Consider the following 18389-nt stretch of genomic DNA (forward strand, 5'->3'; position numbering starts at 1 on the left):
TAATATCACCAGAAGAGGGACCTCACTTTACATTGCCATAGCTCCTAATCCTAGGGGATTTTGCTGTTTCTAAAAACACCTCCCTGTGCGCCTATCCACAGATTTAGTCCCTTGTCTAGACCTGAGGCATGGTGTGTCTGTGCCCTGTGCAGTGGAGTGGGGAGGTGAGTGTCAGCATGCATGAGCAGCTTGTGTGGTGCCAAGGGCAGCAATACTTGGGATGTCCCAACACCCCAGCATCCTCTTTCTGCTCCCATTGCACTGTCCTGCCGGCACCCATGGGCTGCAGCATGGGAGCTGCCCTGGTACCCCCCCCAGAACCTCCCATGTGGAGCCGGCACCTGCAGCGGGAGGCCGTCTGACAGCACCCACGCCACGGGCTCCTGCCCTCCCCCAGCCGGGTGAGCCCGCGTGTTTTCCTGTTTGCCTCTCACCTTCTGCTCTGATCCTGGGACAGGGGACACTGACACCCAGGCTGCTGCCCCTGCAGGAGCCCGCTCACACCCAGGCTGTCACACCCGCGGGCTTTCCAGGGCTCACATCCTCCTTATTCTCATTCCCCTGGAGGGGCTGGAGCCCTGCACCCGGCCGTGCTTCGTTGCCAGGTCTGTACCGACACTCAGGAGGGGCTGGTGGTGAGAGCGGGTGGTGGTGGAGAACTGGGAGGCTGCAAGAGCCACGGAGCTGCGGAGCAGCAGAGCTGAACTGATGGAGAAGAGGGAGCCAGGGCTCTGTCTGACAGGTTTTGTTTGCTGCTACAGCCGTGCCAGTTTGCCTGTTCTTGTGCAAGCCCAAGGCATCTGCATTTGTCTGGGAGGATAGACTTGGTTGTATATTGTTTGAGGAAGGTTGCTGGGGTTTCTGCTTCAAAATGATGCATATACAGTGTGTGTAAGAGGGCTAAGTTTCTGCCTTGTGGTTAGATAAAATGGTGCTTTTGGGAAGAAACAAGTGTATGCTACGGCATGAGTGCTGCTTTTTAAAATGAAACGAGGACCTGAAGCGTTGCTCGGGTGGGTAGGGATGGGTGGCCCTAGGACTGGTTGGAAGAGGATACAGATCTGCTAGAGAAAGGTAGGGACTGCAGAAGGTGTGCATGTCTTGTGTATAACTGCAGACCTATCCATACAGCCCTGCTTGCTTCTGGGCTGCAGTGTTGGCCCATCTGTGGTAGGATCACAGCATCCTGGATGCTGCACTGGTGCAAAATTTCCAGGAGCTGGAGGGAGGAAATGGGTCTGTCTTGTGCAATGCTCTGGCCTCCAGAAAGTTGTCTGATCCTGCTCATCTCTGTAACGAACAGCCAGGGAAATGAGCCAGAGAGGTCAGCAGATCCACTGCTTTATGGTGGTGAAGTGTGGTGTTGGCAGAAAATGCAGGGAGGTAGGCGATGTGCTGTGCTATCTTTCGTTACTAGCGTAGTGCACCGTGGTTTTGTGTGTTAACAGCTCATGAGAAGCTGCTGGAGTACTGTATTTTCTAAAGGTATGTATGTATTCCTCTAGACTCCCTTGGTTTCTGGTGCTTGGTTACTGATGCTTTTGGCAGTAATATGAGGGAGAGATTGCTGGAGGTGTTTACTCAGTATAAATTAGAATGCAGGTCCTTTGATTTGTGAGAGCTGAGAAAATTGCTTAGGAGATGAACATCTGTCATTTAACATCCACCTCTGCTTACATCATAAATACTACATTTTAACCTCAGTAGGGAAGAAAAGTACATCCAGCCAAAGCGAATCAGTTTGCCCACCTAATGCTTGAGGACAAAATTCCCTCTGAGCTCCAAAGCCGAATATCACATTAACTAGGTACATTACATGACAGAAAATTGTCTCTTTTCCTTTTAAATTGCCTGCCCCAGTGGTCGACCAGGACCCAGCAGCATCTCACAGCATGCGCTTCACTGAAGCTCGTTTGCTGGAAAGGAGGTCAATTCAGACAGGGGCAGTAAGGACCGTGATGGAGCCAGCAGTTCCAGCTGGTTTGGGTGCACTCCACTGGCAGCAGCACCCAAGCTCACAGAGATGCCATCAGCCTGCTTTTTATCAGAGATGCCTATTCTGCTTTGCCTTTGTTGGGAATCAGCCAGGTCTAAGTCAGTTCTGACATTTGTAATATAGACGGAAGTTATATTAAATGCCAGATGCGCTGCAGCTGCAAATTGCTCTATTTGAACTCAAATGTCAATTTACAGCTCTGTAATGGTATCCCTGTCACAGTCCTACCTCCCCAGCAGCAGTGGGCATGACTGCCTCAGCACCCAGACAGCCACAGCATGCTCTCCAGGACCTTAGCTTCACCTCCCTTCAGACCCAGCTGGGGTCAGACTCTGCATCATGCAGGCAGCCTCATGGACTTGCATTTGGCAGCTCTAGCACTCCATAGCTGTGAACGTTTGGGTGTTCAAGAGATTAGTATTAGATCTCTCATAGCATGGGTGTACTGGAGAGACATGGCCTCAGTGATGGTTTCTGAGATTGCAGGTAGACACCAGGTGCATGAAGCCTATCCATGCTTGCCCATGCATCTCCATCCTCCAGTCCCATAGCTCTAGCAGTAACCGGGTCTTCCTTGAGCTTGTATGTCACAGCTCTTCGTTACACACAGCCTTTTCAAACCAAGGGACCTTAGTGGCTTGAAGATTTCTTTCCTAATTCCCCTTCTTACCTGTCAAAATGCAGTCTTGACAGATGCCCTTTGCCAGGGATGCCTCAATTTTTCCTTCAGGAGGTGGCTCTCAGAGTTGGTGCTGCGCCAGTTGAGCAGTGTGAACAGACTCTGGTGTGCTTGGAAATAAGCAGACTAGGACCCATTTTCATCTACTCAGGGGCCTTTGGGCTGTACCCATCTGACCACACAGAGACATTTATGGTGTAGATCTGTTTCCTAGAGACAGATCTAGACTCAATTCCCAACTCCAGAAACCTGCCTGTGGCATCTTGACTGCTAATCACATGCTCTCCATGAAGATATCACTCAGAGGAGGTCCCTCTCCACCTCCAACAAGAAATCCATGGCATGAGAATGAAAGGGCAAGCAGCAGATGACAGTGAGGAAAGGGACAAGGCTCAGTGAGCAAGGGCCATCTCCAGTGGTGCTGCCTGGCACCATGGACCACAGGCAGTTACTCAGGTCGTTGTTGACACCTGATGGAAGATGAGTTTGGGCTATGCCATCAATACACCTGCACTGCTGGGAAACCTGTGTGTTGGAAAGCAGTCTGCACTGAGTCCATTACTTTTGCTTTGGAGGTCTGTCACCTGTATTTGCTGTAATGGATGGAGAGGCAGCAATGCATGCAAGAGCAGGATGTGTCCCACGTTGCTGCCAACCTTAGGGAATTCCCTCCGAGTCACTGGCCAGTGCAAAAGTTGCTGAACTGTTCAGTTTTGCCCCAGGTCATTTCTAACAAGTAATTCACTGCTCAGCGCTTGCTCCTCCCAAGTGATCCTCCGGGCATGCACCGAAGCCTGCTGTGGGATGGGAGCCACCACCCCAGGTGAGGTCCTGGTTTACCAGGATGAAGCCTGGGTAAACCAGGATGCTAATTTTGGGCTGGGTACGATTTTACTCAGAGCTCCTCAGGGGAGTCTCATGAGGGCATTGACCATGATTTGCAGTTCATAAGCAGTCAGCTGGGGGGAATAGTGGGAAGCAGAAAGCCACCCTGGTTATGGTCAAAACAGAGAGCTTTGGGGACAGTGAGATGTGACCATCTGCCATGGAGCAAACCAATGACACAGGTGGCTCTAAACTGGTCCCAGTACGGATTTCAGTGGAGTTGCACAGGGCTTCTGCAATGGTGGGTGAGGCAGTTAGGCTGCTGAGATTTCAGGGGAGACTTCCTGGGGAGCAGGAGAATGCCCCTTCCCTCCCTTAACCTCTCATGTTATTGCTGACTGATGTGGCTATGGAGATGGGGCCATTCAGCTCCCTGCTGGGTTCTAGCTCAGGAATCCATAAGTAGGCAGTACCTTGCAATCCTCGGAAACCTCCCAAAAGAATATAGAGAGGTAGTTGAGGATATCCAGCCTCAAAATATCATTTCATCAGCATCTGAAGTGTCTTCAGTGCTACTGAAAATTATTATGAGAAGTGATTCCCCTGTCCTTCCAGAAGAAGTTGAGAGATCCAGCGAAATTCCTCTTTGTTTTATCTTAAAGTTATTATTGCCATGACTTGTTAGCAGTTTTAACAGTTTACAGTGTTGACACACTCTACATGCTTTGGAGGAGTAATCTCAGATAAAGGTTTAAACTTCTTTTTCTCTTCCTTTCCTTTCTAAAGGATCTGAAAACAGCTGTGAAATGTGAATAGATTTTAACTATTAAGCCCATACTGCCAAGATGTTATTTCCTGTAGCTTTGACTCATGCAACTGAACAAATAAATTGGAGCAGAATATTGTTTTCTAACGTTGATTTTTGTCTCACTCTGCCACCCCCAGGCTCGGCTCTATTTAAAGCCGATACACCAAGGCATACTGTCCGTTTGCTCATTCTTCCTGCTTGTGAGGCACTGCATCGCAGGAACTGCTTGCTTGGAGCAGGGTGAGTCTGCACCCCCATGAGCCTGACCTGGCTCCCAGTGGTCACCCACTCACCAGGGGAAGCACCCTGTTGTCATCTGGTGTGGGCTGGTGCCACTCATGTGCCCCGGGGTTGTATAATGGAAAGAACAGGGCTTTGTCCACAGAATTCGTCATCCTGGGCTGAGCATTTGGCTTTCAGTGAGACCTGTCCCCAGATCCATGACTGCACAGCAGAGAAGTCTAGCAAAGGGTTCACACTGAAACCACCACATACAGTTCCATTAGCAATTAATTTCTGTGAAGTGTGTTTGATCATACTCGTGTCTGCATTCATTGTGTATTTCACCTGGCTGCCAACAGCACCCGCTAGCCCAGAACACACCGGGTAAATAACTATTCTTCATATGAGGGGTGGCAGGTCAGAAGATCAGTGTCCTCTTATTGCTTCCTCTGTCTCAGCATCTGCTTTTACAGCATTTATGCCACAGCAAGGCACAGACAACTTGAAGAAGCCTCCAGATACATCTCATCTACTGCAGTGTCATTACCGGCAGCTGCAGGCTATGTGCACAGCTGAACTGTCTCCCATGCAGAGGTCCAGCACAACATCTATACATCATTAATGTCGCTGTCACAGTGGGATGTAATTGCTGCCTAGGCCTTTTGATGGCTTTCTGCGCAAGGGTGCATTTCATTCTTGATGTATTATAAATGATTGTAATACAGTACCTCTCAAAAAAAAAAAAAAAAGAACAAAAGGTAAGTATGCTAGAGAAGTTTTGCTAATATGTTGGCCTGCTCTCACAGATTTAAAACTGTAGAAAGCACTGACAGCCATCTTATGTGACTACAAGATTGCTGTTATGGAAGTCACCTTGAATAACAGTACCTCATTCAGCTGTGCTAGGGTCACAGCCAGAGGGATACTGTTGTCTCAATTTTATAGAGACATTTAAATTAGGCATTGTAGTGAGATATTGTCAGTCATGTTGCCTTGCTGTTGAGGATCTGGGACTTTAGTGCTGATAGGATCACTCTTAACTGGTTTACAGCTGACACTGGAAAGGGGAAAAGGATTCTTCAGCTTGTTGTGTGAGACTGTCAATGCAGAGTGCAGTGGTTAGGAGGCTTTGGGTGTCCAGGTGCTTCTTGGTGTTACCATCTTCTGCCTTGCTCCTGACCTGCAGTGATGCTGATGGGAGTCCTCCTAACCAGACAATGAGACACTGGTTGCATAGCAATTTAGTTTGGAGGGGGGAAACAATGAAGTCCCTGGGGAAGAACTGCTAGCCTGTAAGAGAGAGGATGAAGGGATGTGCTTTTTCTTTCCATTGCTGGGTATGCAATTAACTGTAGACTCCCTCTGTTTCCACAACCTCGGCAAATGCCAGCTGGGAGTTTGCATTAAATCAGTGTGGGATACATTTCTGTCAGAGGTTTGATTGCTCAGTTTTGCATGGTATAGATCATTATGAGAGCTGCAGAAGAAAAGCAGGACTCCTCAACAGGGGTGGACAGGAGGAGCTTGCTGCAGGTACTGAGTGATTTCCATTCAGTGAAGTTTTGTTTCCAAATTCAATCCTTAAGCTAAAAGCAGAGGAGAGAGGACTGAAGGAAGCCATGATCACAAACTTCAAAGCCAGAGCAGTTGCTGTAGAGTGGGAGTGAGACACTCCTCATGCCTGTGGGGGCTCAGGATGAAAGTCACAGGCTTCAAATAGCAGCATGGGAGGTATCTGGGTGAGTGGCCAACAGCCAGGGCAGCTGGGCACCACCACAGACCAACTATGAGGACCGAGGAGCTTGTGAGGCAAGTGTTTATAGGGAATGGACTCAGCACAGCTAGCCGGGCTTGGACAAAGGAGGTGAAGGGGTCCCTCCATTCCAGTCCAGCCACCCTGTCCCTGCACAGGCCCTGAGGTAGCTTTCTTGCTGAGGAGGGGAGCCCGTAAAGGGAGACAGACGGAATCATGTCTTCATCTGATGGCACATCCCTTAATTTTATTCTTTTCTAGCTAAACTAACCATTAAGGAAGAAAGAAGCGTGAAGGACAGAAAAACAAGATGTTGGTGCTGTCTAATGACACAGCCCTGAATTCACTTCTCTCCAAGCTGCTTCAAGACTACCTGGAGCAGACAAATAGCTCTGCACCTTCCCAGGCCGTAAGTGCCAGCAACAACCTGGAAATCATCTATGTGCTGCTGATAATTGGCCTCTTTGGCTTCTTCACAGTGGGAGTCATGCTGACCAACATCCGTGCCAGGAGGCTGGAGAACTCCCGTGACCCCTACAACACCTACATTGCCACAGACATTTGGCACAAGAAGGACAGGGAGTATTTTCAAGCCAAGCTCATAGAAAATTACAAGCTGTGCTGTGTCTTTGAAAACCAGCTGGCCGTGGAGCAGCCAAGCACGCAGATTCCTGAGGCAAAGTCTTCCTAGGAAAATGGGAGAAAAGATTGTACTCTGCACAGGGACATTCCGAACGATATCTGCCACAAACAAGGCTCGCTGCTTGCCCACCTGCAGAGCCACAGGCACTGGCCTCAGTCAGGTTGAATAACCATGGACCGATGGTGAAGCTGGTGCATCTGTGATGGCCCTGGTGCTGCAGAAGTGCCCAGCCGCCAGAACCTTATTGCAATCAACGTAAGGTTGAGGATGGGACACACACATAGGGAGTATCATGGACTCATCAGATTCACCTAATGAAAAAAGCAAATCCTGGGGTTGCCAGTGTGAGCGCTTGCAGTAGTCCATGTAATTAAAACCAAATTGGATCAAATGCAAGCTAGAGGCCTTAACTGCCAAGTTTCGTTTAAGCAACACTTTTCAAGTAAGACCTGAAGTAGCTAAAATATTTGATTTGCATTTTTGTCCAGCATAGAATAATGACTCTGTAAATTGTACAGTGCTGTGGATTACCTGTTTCTTTTGGAATTGTGCAACCCTTTGAGATAAAATTTTAGAAAAAAAAATCACTTTTTTTTCTGAAAACCATTTCTGTGGAAAAATGCTGGCTTTGGAGGGATACTTTTTAGTCCCTGCCCCTAATTCCCAATAGGTACCCCAGATTGGTCTTGCCAGCTACTTTTGGTTTTCTTCCTCATGGATGGGGGTTGATCCTGGCAGCAATATTTACCTTTGTACAAAGATTCAGCAGCCCATAGGGTCTACGCCGTGCAAGTGTGTAATGTTCTGAGAGTTTCAGTCACCTGTAATTATTGCACGAGACCTAAGTGCTAGCCCTGGGTTGGAAAGTGAATTTCCGCTCTGTGAAAAGCAGCTCCGCAAAGTGTTTGATATTTAATCACTGACACAGCCTATGCCTGTGCTTGTCTTAAAGACCATGAGCAGCTCCTCCAGCTCCCAGGAGCAGCCTCCCTCGCTATAGCTCTTTATCTATTGCAGTATCCAACTGGAGATCGTGCCAGCAAGGTTTTCTTGCCCTTGGCCTCCTTACTCCCTCCTTTGGCAGGCCGCGTCTGCTGAGCCATGGAGGCATGGTGGCAGCTGAACTCAGCTTCTGCAGCAGCAGCTCTCATCTGTCTCTGTTGAAAGAGAGAAATACGGCTCCCCTGGACGTCGTGTTACTCAAAATAACAACCCTGCCAATTTTATGCCTGTTTTCGCATTTGGAATCAAAGCAATGGCCTGGGCAGAAGGGGCTTTTTATTTCTGCTCTGCAGATACACGTCACATTTTTAGGTACTGGAGAGGAAAGAGAAGTGGGAAAGGCTTGAAAGAAAGTTGTGCAGAGCAGCCACTTCAAAGGCAATGCAAGGGTAGATAGCTGGCCAAGTATTTGGATGGGCAAGTGATACCAGTCACAGCATATCCCTTTTCCATGCATAGGTACTTCTTTAGCACTGCACTTTCACTAGAGTAATATCCCAGCCATAATTGTGTTCCCAAAATACTTCGGACAATTAAAACTGCAGGGTATTTTTTAAGAAAGGTATTTAGGTGGTGCCTACCATTAAGCTGAGGATAAGATACACATTTTCAGTATCTTGAACAGCTTGGAAAATCACCACCAGCTTAATTATCCGAGTCAGTTTTTCCTCTAAGGGAATATAAACTAAAGCCAAGCTTTGGAAAAATGTTGCCTTCTCAGCTTGGGCAACTGCTCTTTTGGGATCTCACCATGCAGTCTGTTTATTACTTAATTTCCCTTCACTTGTGAGAGTTCAAATGCTCTTGCTTTATAGTTCTCCATAGGCAGGCCCATGCAGCATCGCTGACAATGCTTAAACTTGCATCAAAAATGGCTTTAAAACACAATAAAACTTTGAACATAAAGCTTGTCAAAAGGTCTCCCTCCTGCAGCTCCCCCTCCATCCCAGGTGTTTTCAGCTGTTTTGGGTCTAGGCACTTGCTGGTCACTTTATTTTATTAGCTCCAGTGCAGTCATTTGTGACAAGGGTGATTGGCAGCATTAGCTGGCTTCAACATTTTTTTTCAGCTCTGCAATGTTATGTATTTTAAAAAAGAGGGGGACCGTCATGCCTTTCTCATAACACTTTCCTGTGCCACCAGGCTACAAACCACCCTTCAGTGGCAGCTGGGAACTCCCACCACAGGCTTTCACGTTACCCTGTAGTTCTTTTTTCCCTATTTTCTTCACCTGTACAAACAATAAAATGTGAATTGCAAACCAAGCTTGTGGCCTCAGATTTACTTTTCTCCTAACCTGTTTCACAACCTCACAGAAAGAGCGCTGACACGACCTGATGCGCACCCACCCATCTGTCCCCTTTCTACACCCTATTAACCAGAGCCGGGCCTGGGTGCTGGGATATTTCCTGCTACACCCAGACCTGGAGAAATATCAAAATGTCAAGAAGAGATTCCTCACCTCGAGGGTTTGCAATACCCTGGGCAAGCTTGTCTCTGGCGTTCGGTGCAGTGATCCTGGCTACAGCCTTTGGGCAGTTTTCCACTGCAGCCCCTGCAGCACCAGGCAAGCCTGGGTTTTGTTGCACCGCCTGCCAGAAATGAGCCTGGCAAAGGGGAGAAATAGCTGTAGGGTAGTATTCTCCCCAGCAAGGGAGGAAGGTCTTTTGCTTACCTGATTCCCAGGAGCTCTGCACAAGCCATCAGTTGGGCAGTTAGCCCTCATGGGATGGTTTGTTGATGCAGATTGTTTTTAAGGCTAGAGAGAACCACTCCGATCACAGGAGAGGCAGGAGTATATCAAGAGATCTTAGTGGTTTGGGTCAGCCAGGTTTTTCTGCACGTACTCCTAGAAAAAGGCTCTGAAATCCCTTTCTATATAGCTCTGGATTATGTACAAAGAGTTTTGGAGATGTAAAGTGTGAGCCAAGTTGCAGCCTGCATTGCCAAGCATCCTACAGGGCTTGTAAACCCAGCTCCCACTTCCTCTCTCATTACCACTGACTCAGGCAGGACGGCTGACATGGGACCCATCTCTGACTTCATGTAATAGGAGAAAGACCATTCACTGGCCAAGGAGAGCCTAAAAATGTTTGATTTGCTCATCATCTTTGCCATAGACCAAAGGCCATCAGCAAACCTATCACGTAATTACTGTCACACAGAGCTCCTGCTTGCTGGGGAGACCGAAGAATCTTCAACTCATTACGCAAGTGTTATACTTTCTTTGCCCAAACTTCAAAAGCTTGTGCTCAGGAGACATAAAATAGCCAGGGAGGCTGTCAGATGTTTATTTTTCTCCAGGCCCCAATAGCTAAAGTCCCTGGCTTCATCAGCTATGGCTTACTCTAGTCGATAGCCTTGCTGCCTGTTGGCCTAATGAGCATACCTCGAGGTATTTCTCTCTGGCTACCTATGTTTTTTTGTAATAGAAATTGCATTACATAGAAATGCCAGAATTATACAGAATTGGCATATTGAATTTAAGCCCTACATTGTTAACAGCAATGTGGTGGTAAAGCAAAAAGTTCTCAAGCAAAATAAAAGTCCAATATATCAGGTTCTCTCCTGTGTATATTTTGAGAAGTTCTGCTTTGTGCAGTTGCAGACTAACATGGAAGTTGTGTGGTACAAAGCCACAAGAATAAAATATTGATGAATGTATGTGGTACAGCACAAATGTGGGCAAGATGCTGTGTTGTACCTCTTGGAGGAGAAAGTCAGTCCTCGTGCCTTGGTGGAAGAAGCTCCAGGGCAGTTTGTCACTATGTTATGAAGCTACGGACTCACAGGAGGATGAGCTCTCCCTCTTCTACCCTTTCCTGCCTGCCCCAGAAACCTGTCTGGGTTGCCCAGACTCTGGGCAACACTGTGACTGTTGCACCCCCTGAAAACTTAGAGCATATGTACTCGGGCCATGCCTGCAAAGCTGGTGCATGCGGCATACCCTTCTCTGACAGCACGCAGTCATTTGCCGAAGTGTGAGTATGCTTACCAGAGGATACATCTGCATGGGCTCACACGGAGAGTGTATGGGTGGCCTCAGCTCAGCTTTAAGATGGCCAGATGCCAGCTCCAGCTGTAAGAAAGCACGGGTGCAGTGCTGAGATGGAGGCCAATATGCCCTAAGCAATGATGAGAAGTGGTTTACATCCAGGCAGCACAGAGCTCAGGAAAGCAAGTCTGTGCTGATCTGTAGCAGCTCTGTAGCCTGATACATAGCCTTCTCGTAGGAAGACCAAACAGAGTTTATCCTTTGCCTTCACTGCAAAACCTTCCCTCCCCTCTCGTCAACCTGTAGAACTTCAGACCCTGGTTCTTATTTCCTGTCTCATGGAGAACGTGCATCTGCAGCAGCTGGCTTTTCATCATGCCCAGCAAAAATCCACATAGGTGCAGATACAAGTGTTCAAAAACTGCCAAGATAAGGCGGTCAGTGATATGCTTTAGTGGTGGTCTTGGCAGTCCCGGGGTAATGGTTGGACTTGATGATCTTAAAGGTCTTTTCCAAACTAGTTGATTCCATGAAACCTCTAGAATTAAGTAGTCCATCTGGAAAATACTTTAGCAAAAAGCAGCCCAAGCATGCAATGAGTGTGAAGTGAGTTCCCCCCCCCCCCCCCCTTATAGTTATCAGTGTTATCTTTATTTGCAGTTGGCTGGGTCAGACCTGCCACACTGGGAAACATGCACAAAGAAAGACAAGTGAAGGAAACAGATAAAAATAGAAGATATGAGCAATCAGAAGCAAGCAGAACATTCTTTACAGCCAAGAACTGGAATTATCTTATACAATATTTCTATGGCATCCTGTTTCATTTTTGCACGTTGTTATCATTATGCCAGATTCACTCCCTAATCTCCTCATCCAGCTGCAGCCACCATCTACGCATGTGAAACCTCCACAAAGCCTTTCTCAAGACATTGCTCAAGGGACCAGCACCAATGTGACTGCTGGGCAGAGGAGGCTGCGGAAGGTCACCCTGCATTCCACCAGTGCAGTGGGCAGGAGGCTGCTCCCAGACACCAGAGCTGTCCACACACAGCCATGGATATGTTCAAGCAGAGAAATGGTCCCAGTCAATCACCTTCAAATGACAAGAAGCAAAGTCCATACCATGCCAAAATATGCAGGAAAGCTATCAAATTCTTGGTACTTCTAGGGCAGGGCTTGCAAGGAGGGCTGTTTCTAAAGCCAGCTTTCTACCGCATCCACAAGTGTCCTTCAGATCAAAGAAAAGGGAAGATATACGTAAGTATTGATGGAAGATGCATGGATACTAGTAAACATTGTGACTGTCTGATTTGATCTAGCAGAAGAAAGGCCAAAGACTCCAATGCAATACTTTCTCCAGCCAGGCCCAGAGCTTCTGGTAGGGCTACAGCACATTGTTTTCAGAGGGCAAGCAAGCTTGCCAAAATAATATCTCTGCTTAGTCCACAAAATTCACACACTGGATTAGGGGCCACCAACCTTCCAAGAATAAAAGCCAAGCAAAATAACATTGGATACTTTAACATGAGAGCACTTGCTCTAAAAAATGGTTAGTTCAGTATTGGTTCGATGAGTGTGATAGCAGTTTTACAATACGTATGCCACATGACCACAGCCTACCTTCACAGAAATACACTGTGATTTTGACTGATGTCTGGTAAATGGATTCTTAGTATATAATAGTTCTGATTTTGTTTCCAGATGTGGTAGCTTTTGTATGCTTATACAAGCATAGCTTGTTAGCCCAGATGTGAGCATTCATTCTGATTTAACCGTGAGGATCAGGGATTGACTGGCAGCTGCTGTTCAGCACAGCATACTTATCTGTTGGGGAGGTAATGCTTACCTGATACAGCCCCATCAGCAGTATACAGTATCCCCCCCTTCTCCAGCTTTCCCCTCAAACCACAACCTCTGGCCTTCAGACCTCCCTCCCCAGCAGTCCACAGGTCCTCGCTTGACAGAAAGGAGCATAACCCTTCGGCCCCAGCTGAAAGGGGCCATATCAGTGGAGGATCTAGCCCATTGTTCCCAAAGACTGAGCTCCAATTTCCTTTTTCCTTGTGACCTCCAGCTTCGAGTGGCAGGATAACCTGTCAGGGGAACAGTTGATTCAGCAGCTGTTCTGGTTCACTGTCCTTCACACATGACTCAAGCCTGTGGTCTTTACTCAGACCCATGGCAACAGCAGGCTTAGAGACCTCCAATCTGATGGGACTTTTTGCCCTGACAATATTTTCTCAAGCCTTTATATCAGCTTTCTCCCTAACAACACAAAACAAATCCGGGAAAAGAGTGCAAACAACAATCTCATGCCACCTCTGCACCTGCAGGCAAGATCCCTTCTCCAGGCTGATTGAGCTGAGCTCACCCTGCAGGTGCCTCAGCAGCTTCACCCCCAGCAGCCCAGCTCCCAGGCACTCAGGGGTGGCTCTGGCCCATAGCTGCATGCAGAGGGCATGGAATAAACTATCAAATCCTCCGCATACTTTTATTTAGTTTTCATCTGAATACGCCAGAGTTACAGTGCAGGAACAGACAAACCAGCACACTCATCAGTCAGGCACTCTGCCAACCAAGAAGCCACAGAGATTTACTCTCAGGCAGCCTGCGACAGGACTGATACCTAGAATTAACCCTCTGCTGGGCTTTCCCTCAAAAAAAGAGGGACATCTTTAACAGCAACAGCCCAATAGTCTTTTCATCCAAAGCCTGACCTTGGGAGAGGCATTGTAGCAGAATAAAATGCAATTTGAATAAAAGTAAGCAGAAGAAAAACATACTGGTTCATGCGAATCCAAATTCCCAGTGGTGTTGGCTAACTAACTGTGGAATACAGGCGATAGAGACATGGTCTTCTTTGTTCAACAAATTCTTTAATCCAACATGTTCATATTAAACAGTCACTGCTGGATTTCTTTATGTGCATGTTGCTCCTTATTTCTGCCCATATGAGTCACCAAAATACAGAAATTGACAGACCCTTTGGAGCTACCACCAGGTATCTCCAGGGCACACTACCCTCGGCCAGATTTCTGACCCGTTTTTCTCTCATTTCCCATGTCCCTCCAGGGGAGCACGACTGTGTCCACCCTGGCTACGTGGGGCAGCTCTTCTCCCTGGAGACCACCCTGGCTAGGCTTGGGCAGGAGTACGGGCAATGGTAATGTCTCTGCTGATGGCAGTGCTGCCATTGACAGCAGCAGAAAAGGATCTCACCCTGATTTAGACTCACCAGCATCAAAGAAAATGGCATTACCTTACAATATAGGGTATCACCACATCCCAGCATGTGCCCTGTGAAGGAAATGATCTGGCCTGGTCTGAAGAACAGTGTTATATGACGTAAACTAACACCCTGTGATCAAGCAAGTCCAGAGGAGGCCAAGAAGATGATCAGAGGGCTGGAGGACCTCTCCTATGAAGACAGGCTGAGGGGGTGGGTCTTGTTCAGCTTGGAGAACAGAAGGCTCTGGGGAAACCTCATAGCAGCCTTCCCTAAAGGGGGCGTACAAGAAATCTGGAGCGGTGCTTTTTACAAGGACGTGTAGTGACAGGACAGGAATGGCTTTAAGTTGGTAGAGGGCAGATTTCAGTTAGGCATTAGGAAAAAAATTTTCACTGAGGGTGGGGAGACACCAGCACAGGTTGCCCAGGTAAGATGTGAATGCTTCATCCCTGGCAGTGTTCAAGGCCAGGTTGGCTGGGGCTTGGAGCAACCTGGTCTAGTGGAAGGTGTCCTTGCCCATGGCAGGGGGTTGGAACTGGATGAATCTTAAGGTCCCTCCCAACACAAACCATTCTCTGGTTCTGTGGTAGTGTAAAAAAAAAAAACAAAACTCCAAAAAACCCTGGCCAAACAAAACCACATTGCCATGGTGTGTGTTTGATATTCTGTGGCAACAGCATGTGGAGGCCAAGGCATAACTGCAATAACAGCAGAGATAACTGTTGGGCAAGATAAATGGCAATGAATCCATCCAGAAGCTGCTCCACGGGGCCAGGAGCCATGTCAAAACTCCAGACCTGCTTCCCAGCTCTCCCACTAAGACACCCAGGACAGCCGCACTGGTGGCACCAGCTTCTCCTTCCTTCCTCCAGCTCCAGGTAACTTTCCTTTTCCCTCCCAAGCTTCCTTCAGTGGGAAACAAACAGGTGGTGCACTACCCTGCATCCAGGTTCTCCTCTTTATTTACCCACAGGAGCCATTGGCCCTTTTGGGGAGTCAAAGAGGATTAAGCAGTCTGTGAAATTTTAGAAAAGCAGAAAAGGGATGTTGATTTGTTTATCAGATGTGCTTGTGGCTTTATTCCACATTAGTTTCCATTCAAGGAGCGGGTCAAGCCGGCACCTACGAGGTTAAATCCCATCGCAGGTGGTTCAGGCTGACACATTTTATCTGGAAATCTTCAGGGGAGGGGGGAGAGGAAGCAGGCAATTACAATGGACAACATGGGGCAACCAGTCAAACTGCCTGCCTCCCTGCCATCATGTGCGGCCGTATCCTAGATCATGGCCCTACACAAATACTCCTCCTCTGTGACACCTCCTTCTTCCATTCTGGGGGCCTTATGGGCATATCCCAGACAGCTGTTCCCAGCTGCCCAGCCTATGGTCTTAGAAGCTAAAGGTGGATCTGAGAAGCTCATCGCAGTGATTGTCCAGAAATAATGCCCTGGGGGGTAACCACCCAGCTACAGCTGCATCTCTGCCAGCGGCTAAATCACAGGGCAGCAAACATGACTTCTCTTCCAATGCTTTTAGCCCTCTCTGTACCCTCTTCCACCTACTGTGATGGCTGACTGCAATCAGGAGTGAAACATGGGAGGAAAAAAGGCCCTTGTGAAGTTCTGTGGATAGTTTCAGCATTCATCACAGATTATGCCACTACTCAGTGTTCGCTGCACTTGGTTTTCCGGCTTCAGCTCACCTCCTCCTGTGGGGAAGGCACAGCTTGCCCTCTGGTGTCACCAGCAGCCAGAGGCCACAGCCGCGGGATGGCTCAGGTTGTCCCAGCGTGATGTTGTCCTCTGCAACAGCTCCTTAATGTGTAGCCTGGTGTGGAAACAGGATATGAAGCACAGGATGGGAGTGGCAATCCCTCCTATTGCTGTCCTGGGGGTGATACTACTCAAATCGTATTACCATGTGTTTGGATAGGAGCCAAAAATGTGAACACTGGACCACAGCAAATGTGGGTCTTTTTTGCTTCATGGGTACAATTTAAGGGCAATATCCAGAGTTTTACTGTCTGTAGGTGAGTCACAAGCAGCAAAACTCTGAGACAATCAACTCCTGAAGCAGTTACATACACGTAGAGCCTGCACGTGAAATGAATTGAGTGATGAAGCACGGAGGAGTTCGCAGTGCTTGACAATGCCTTTGAAGTGCACACTCTGCTGCAAGAGGACAGGTCCCGGCAGCGCTGGCTGCTACAGCTGCCTCCTGGTGATGTGGGGTCACAGCAGCACTTCTGCAGAGGGAGAGTCTGAGAACGGTGGGAAAGCAGCAAAAGCTGTAGAGGTCTGATACACTGGAATACAGAGAAAGCTAAAGGCATCTGTAAGGATCAGCCAACAAATGTTGATAAAGCTAGAAAAAAGGAAGAAAGAAACAAAGAGCCTAAACTTAACTGCCTGATGCTTTTATCATCAGAATCCTTCATAACAAAATACCTAATAACGTCATTTTTGCTGATTCACACACTCACACTGCATGTCTTGCAGAAGGCAGAAGCTGTCTTCTTTCATCTGATGTATTCAGTGTCCAAGTAGTTATTCAGGGCTCACCCCTATTGCTGAGGAGGATTATTGGGAATATCTAAAGGTCCTGTAGGAAAAAAAGGCTAAGAAGAAGTGAGCCCCATGACTGAGGTGCACTGCATGGGCACATAGCAAAGACTCCTGAGCAAATGCGCTGATATGCCAGGACCATGCTGCTTCCCCTTAGCCCCAGTGTAAGATCAGGGCTGCAATGGTGCTTTGCATAAATACTCAGGGATTCAGATGAGCTTTTTCTCACACCTACACTTAAGCATGGAGGGAGAGGAAGAGGTCACCAGACAACCAGGACTAGCCCAAGGCCTGTTATTGCAACAGCAAAATGAAAGCTCTGGCTCGTCCTCAGACACAGAAACTTGGGCAACGCGACTCATGACACACACAGTCTGACCTGCGAGAGAGGAAATGTGCACTGCCTTGCACTGCGGCCATCACCTGCAGCGCTCACCTGCAGCCACCACGAGTGAGTGCCCCTTCCCAGCCTCTTCTAGAAAGCCAGGATGACTCAGCCATCAATGAGAGGAAGCTGGGAGAAGGACATGGCAGATCATCACCCTGCCCTACCAGGGTCCTAGGAGGGGGTTTTCTACATATAGTACCTCAGTACTCTAACAAATGCTCCCCAGCTCTTGCCAGCTCTCTGCAAACTCAACATATTTCTCCTCCAGTGCTAGCTCCCCCATTCCCCATGGAACAGGTCTCCTATCAGCACTGCAGCACCATGCCATGGGCATTGTGCCCTTGCCTCGTGGCAAGCCAGGCTTGCCTCTGGGACACCTTGGGGTCCTCTAGCCAACAGCAACCCTGGGAGAATTGCTGGGGGAGGGGCACCCCTCAGCATTTCTGCCTTGAGGATGGTTTATTCCTAGAGTTAATGCCTGTCAGGGCATGACCTAGATTGATTTTGAGGAAGTCACAGCCACATGGGGCTGAGGTCCTCAGTAACCCACTGTCCTCAGTGACCAGCGTGGTCTGTTTGAAGAACTTGGCCATGTGAGGAATGCTCCATCACTCATTTTAGATCCAGACATTCCTTCATCCCACTTCCTCTGAGGCAGGCAGGTTGTCCTGGCTCAACAGGAAATATCACTTGAAGACATGATCCACTTTGTATCCCATGGGGGTGAGAGCATGGAAAACAAGCTAGCACACTGCAGAGGAAAGTGTGCGGGGGAAATGCTTCTAGTCTGAAGCTCATCTGGGCTTGTCCAGGTGCTTCAATAGCATGATGAATCTTCTGTTCCTGGCTCATTTCAACCCACTAGATTTTAAAGACATGTCTGCCCATCTTGGTCATATCCTGCATGTGCTTCCAGGTGTCCTTGGTCCTAGAAGAGGGGAAGCATGGAGATTAGCTCAATTTCCACCAGCTCCTAAACCTCTTCTTGGGGGGGTGGGGGGTGGGGGGGGTGGGTGTGTGATTCTCACTATAGAGTAGGCAATACTCTAACATCTAACATTTGTACAAAATAGCCTTGCTGGTGTGTATTTTTTCATTACGTTATCTTTTATATCAAAGAAACTTCAATCACAAGAGAATCAGATCCTCAGCTCATGTGCCCTGGCTTACCTCCTGTAAAGCTGATGGAAAATTCCCAGCTTATTCTGGGGCCTATATGCCTTCACTGAAAGATTGTCAGAATTACTTCCAGCCCAGCTGTTACACTCATGCTCCAAACCTCTTCC

At 48.1% G+C, this 18389-nt stretch overlaps 1 protein-coding gene across 1 annotated transcript; it reads left to right on the forward strand.

Moving 5' to 3' along the window:
- Window positions 1-291: 291 nt before the first annotated feature.
- KCNE1 (potassium voltage-gated channel subfamily E regulatory subunit 1) lies at window positions 292-8988 on the forward strand. The gene is made up of 2 exons (XM_057410045.1): window positions 292-605; window positions 6545-8988. Exon 2 carries the CDS (start codon window positions 6594-6596, stop codon window positions 6972-6974), a length of 381 nt encoding a protein of 126 aa, XP_057266028.1. The 5' UTR covers window positions 292-605; window positions 6545-6593; the 3' UTR covers window positions 6975-8988.
- Window positions 8989-18389: the final 9401 nt, after the last annotated feature.

Source organism: Pezoporus wallicus, unplaced genomic scaffold (genome assembly GCF_028554395.1).
Source record: "Pezoporus wallicus isolate ANWC-B61680 ecotype Strahan unplaced genomic scaffold, APGP_CSIRO_Pwel_v1 contig_7011, whole genome shotgun sequence".
In the NCBI taxonomy this organism is placed as follows: domain Eukaryota; kingdom Metazoa; phylum Chordata; class Aves; order Psittaciformes; family Psittacidae; genus Pezoporus; species Pezoporus wallicus.

Coding starts and splice junctions, on each gene's coding strand:
- KCNE1 (XM_057410045.1), top strand. CDS start 6,594: ATGTTGGTGCTGTCTAATGACACAGCCCTGAATTCACTTCTCTCCAAG.